This window comes from Olea europaea, chromosome 13, assembly GCF_002742605.1.
Source record: "Olea europaea var. sylvestris chromosome 13, O_europaea_v1, whole genome shotgun sequence".
Classification (NCBI taxonomy): Eukaryota; Viridiplantae; Streptophyta; class Magnoliopsida; order Lamiales; family Oleaceae; genus Olea; species Olea europaea.
This window is the reverse complement of record NC_036249.1, coordinates 28,361,291-28,365,976: the sequence shown is the minus strand read 5'-3', so window position 1 is coordinate 28,365,976 and position 4,686 is coordinate 28,361,291. Positions and strand designations below refer to the sequence as shown.

At 32.7% G+C, this 4,686-nt stretch overlaps 2 protein-coding genes across 2 annotated transcripts; both read left to right on the top strand.

Moving 5' to 3' along the window:
• The first annotated feature begins 802 nt into the window (after window positions 1-802).
• LOC111408621 (uncharacterized protein At2g29880-like) lies at window positions 803-1,864 on the top strand. Its single transcript, XM_023038360.1, has 3 exons — window positions 803-1,141; window positions 1,238-1,500; window positions 1,585-1,864. Exons 1-3 carry the CDS (start codon window positions 803-805, stop codon window positions 1,862-1,864), a joined length of 882 nt encoding a protein of 293 aa, XP_022894128.1.
• A 727-nt stretch (window positions 1,865-2,591) lies between these two features.
• Window positions 2,592-3,463, top strand: LOC111408274. Its single transcript, XM_023038055.1, has 3 exons — window positions 2,592-2,680; window positions 2,757-2,989; window positions 3,373-3,463. The coding sequence occupies exons 1-3, from the start codon at window positions 2,609-2,611 to the stop codon at window positions 3,461-3,463; spliced, it is 396 nt and encodes a 131-aa protein (XP_022893823.1). The 5' UTR covers window positions 2,592-2,608.
• The last annotated feature ends 1,223 nt before the right edge of the window (window positions 3,464-4,686 follow it).

Genomic DNA, 4,686 nt, shown 5'->3' with positions numbered 1-4,686 from the left:
CGGGTGTTACTTCCTGGGTGATTGCAAAGGTAGATAGGGGATGGGCCTTTGGTGATCACGGGAGGGCAGACCACTATACTATGCCCTTGTTATGATTATTGGCGCTGCCGGGTGGGAGACTTCTTGGGTGATCATAGGGGTAGTCAGGGGATGGGCCTCTAGTGGTCACGAGAGGATGGTCCACTTGTCGGTGTCAATTTCATACTGGCCATTTGATTATTGATATTGATATTATGCAGAGCTCTATCCGGTGCATAGTAGGTGGGTCAAGGGCCCAATGAAATGAAAGATTTCAAGTGAAATGATTTCTAGTTGACTTTGACGAATATTGAAATATGATACTTTTTATCGTGATATTTAAAGTAAATGGCATGGTGTCATATGTCGTTATTACTCATGTTCAGGACATGCATGATTTTGCTTACTAAGCATTGGCTTATGTAGTTCTTGCATTGTAGGTGAACATGGAACTACATAGAGAGCATGGCTAGCTGTGGAGCTCCTACAGGATTCCAGAGTTTGATGTACATGGATGACGACCTGTAGGGTTATTTTGTAGGCTGCCATCTGTTGGGTTATATTTTGGAATCCTATATAGTGTACTTTTGAAATGGCCTGTAGACATGTTTATAAGCTCTGAATATACATGTTGGATTATGGCGATATGATTTTGGGTTTCGATATATTATATGATCGTGTCACAGGTGATTAGAAGTTAACAAACTCAAAAAAATATATATATGTAAAATTCTATGTCTAGGTTGTGTATAGATATCAATATTAATTTGGGGGTGTGACATAAATGGAAGAGTCGCAAGGAAAACGTAGAATTGGGTATAATGCATGGAGCGCGAAAGAAAGCTCTACATTGTTAGAACTTATGGTTGATGCCGCCAATCGTGGATGGTGTAATACCAATGGGGTTCTAAGTAAACAAGTGGTTGAGAAAAAAATACTTCCTGCTCTAAATGAAAAGCTTGGATGTCAGAAGAACTATGCTATGTACCAAAGTCGATTGAGTTGGTTCAAGCAACAATATCACAAATACTCTGAACTTATGCGGTATAGCTCTGGTTTTGGATGGGACCTAATCACAAAAAAGTTCATAGCTAGTGATGAAGTGTGGGATAATTACTTCGAGGTAAGTGTTCATACAATTTTTGGATTAGGATTAAATTATAATTCTTTAACAGTAAAGGGTGACTTATCAGTTTTTACTATATTTGTTCTTTGGTAGTCCCATCCAAAACAGAGGCACCTTCGTACCGACACCTTTCCTGACTATGAAGACTTAAGAATAGCAATTGACAATGTTACTGCTACAGGGAGAAACTCAATTAGTCTGGGTGATGAATCAGATGCAAGAATATATGGTGTTGAAGAAAATAGGCATGTTACAATTGATGACTATGTGTTCGATGAGAGTCAAGAGGCATACGTACAAACTCAACAGGATCATTCAACCAATGCTCCATCATCTAATAGTTATATGTCTTTCCCGTGCACTATGGAAACTAACAAAGAATTGCCTGTAGAAAATATTGGCAATAGAAAGCGAACTAGAACTTAACACGAGAATCCTAGCTCATTTGAGACCATGACCCGAGCTGATGTTCAAGAAAAGATTTATCTTCGCACGAATTCTATTACTGGAATTGCAACTGATATTCGAGAAATGTTTAAGTTGATGGAGAAAAGGGAAAGAGATAGAGAGAAAAAGGAAATGGAGGACAAGAACAATATCTGGGATGCTATTAAAGAGATTCCTAATTTGGATAATCACACTCGCTACAAAGCACCTGCTTTTATTCATAAGTTTGGAATGAAAGATGCCTTTTTGAAAATATCACATGAAGAGCGTTAGGAGTGGATAAAATATAATGTGGAATGAGTTTTTATTTGAGTAAATGTTTAATGTTTTGAATTTATTAGGATAATCTGATTTTTGAGTACTTTGTTGAAACTTTGATTTGGTTGTTAACTTTGCTTAAACTTTGGATAAAATACAATATGGAATGAGTTTTTATTTGAGTTCCTTTGTTAAATTTTACTTTGAACAGGTTAGGTATATGTTAGTATCATAGTTGTTGATGTATATATTTTTGCATTGTGAATTTCTAAATTTTAAGAAACTATGTATTCCTAGATGGAAGAAGAAATGGAAGAAAGAACGGGACAAGAAACTGAGGAAGAATTCGATGAAACTATCAAGTTTGTTTTAATGGCCCTTCAAGGAATACTTCAAGTATTAAAGGAGTTGATGATTATCATGTATGCTGAATATATAGAACGTCCACTTCGACGATCAATTACTATAGTTGGATATGATTATATTCATAAGGTATTGAAAGAAGATTCTGAAATGTTCAGACAAATACATAGGATGTATCCAAATGTATTTTTAAAGCTTTGCAATATCATAAGAGAAAAAACGCCACTGTGGGATACTCGATATATATGTGTTGAAGAAATGCTTGCAACATTCTTACTTACAGTTGGTCAGAATTCTCGATATTGTCTCACTCGAAAGACTTTTGGTCGAGCACATTCCACATCTAGCAGAAATTTCAACAAAATTTTGAAGGCTTTAAACACAATTGCACCTGATATGATGGTCAAACCTGGACCTACAGTGCCAAGCAAAATAAGAGAAAGTACAAGATTTTATCCTTATTTTAAGGTAAATTATATTATATTGTTCATAACATTATTATTATTATAATCAATAAATCATTAAAATATTATGTTCATTTTAGGATTGTATTGAAGCTATTGATGGCACACACATACCAGCTATGATATCAGGGCATGACATGAACAACTATCGTAATCGTCATGGAACAATATCACAAAATGTATTGGCAGCTTGCAATTTTGATTTGGAATTCATTTACATCCTTAGTGGATGGGAAGGTTCAGCTCATGACTCCAAACTACTAAATGATGCATTAGTAAGAAGAAATGGACTTAAAATACCAAGAGATAATCAATATTTTCTTGAATTGTTTATAAGTTATCTTTTTCGTGACATGAGATGATTTATGCATGAATTGTATACTTAGGTAAATATTTTCTTGTGGAAGCTCCATTTCGAGGTGTTCGGTATCATCTCAAGGATTTTGATGGCCAGGGTCGTAATCCAGAAAATGCTAATGAATTATTCAATCTTCGTCATGCTAGCTTAAGAAATGTAATCGAGAGAATATTTGGCATTTTCAAGTCGCGATTCACGATTTTTAAATCAGCACCTCCATTTCCATTTAAAACACAAGCAGAGATGGTGTTAGAATGTGCAGGATTGCACAATTTTCTTCGCAAAGAGTGTCGCTCTGATGAATTTCCTGTTGAATCATATAGTGAAGATTCGTCTACATCATCATTACTAGTAATTGAAGAGGATGAAACTATATTTGAAACTCAAGAGCAACAAAGAAGCATGCAAATGAATGGAGATCTAATATAGCTTCAAATATGTGGGTAGATGTTGTGAACGAAGACTAATGGAAATTGAATTCTGCTCAGACAAGTTTATAATTTTTTTTTCTTTTTTGCTTTTAGATGACAATTTACGAGTTTCTTTTGATAAGCGATAATTTTGTTTTTTTAATGTAAGACATCTTGACTTTCAGTATTCAATTTCTCATCACATTACAAATAAACTTGCTTACACGGGAGATGGGAGTCAAGATAAGTGACGTTTCAAAAGCAACTAAAAACAGGTGTAGATGGACTTTGATTAACCATTAGAATTTGCATATTTCAACATAATATGCATCCAAAAGTTGCTCGTCGTGACATAATTTGGTTCACAAATAAAAATAAACTTGAAATAATTGGTCTAGCTCTTTTTATTTAATTTAATTTAATTTTTTTACTTTTATTTTTATTTTATTATTAATTTTTTTTACGGGGTTCAGTTAACGATTTGCTTTGGCAATTGAATAGATAAAAATACAATTATATTATTATAATAGAGAAGTCTACTGATCCATGAGAATCTATAAAATTCATGAAAATCCATTAAAATCTGCAAAATAGAAATTCATGCAAATCTTATGAAATCTGTTAAATTCTATTGAATTCCATAAAGTCCATGAGAATTTATAAATATTCAGAAATCTATTAAAATTTAAGTTGGGGACACCCCCGTGAGTCTTGAGTATAGAATTGTTATAGGGTTTGGGTATTTATATTTATGGCTTGAAATCTTTTAAAATCTATTCAAATCCATCAAATTATTGAAATTCTTCTAAATTAAGTGGTTATTGAGAATACCTAAATTTCTTAAGAAACTATTGAAATTTAAGTTGAGGACACCTAAATTTTTAAGCATTTCTAAAAATCTAAATTGAGGACACTTAAATTTTGATGAATTGTATTTTAATCTAGTTGAGGACACCTCAATTTACACAAAATTTTAAAATCCATTAAACTCTAATTTGAGGACATTAGACTATTTTGTTTTGTTACTTTACTAATATGACCTTATTTACTTTGTCTAATTACTAATTTCATCAATAGTTTACTATTGGTTGTTGAAAATTAAATAGGGGTAAACTAGAAAATTCTTGACAAAAATTTCTTTTCCAATAACATTAAATAAGATTTCTTAATCAATGTAAAAAACAAAACAAATCTATATATTTGGAACGAAAGGAGTAATATACAGTGTTAGACAATATAATG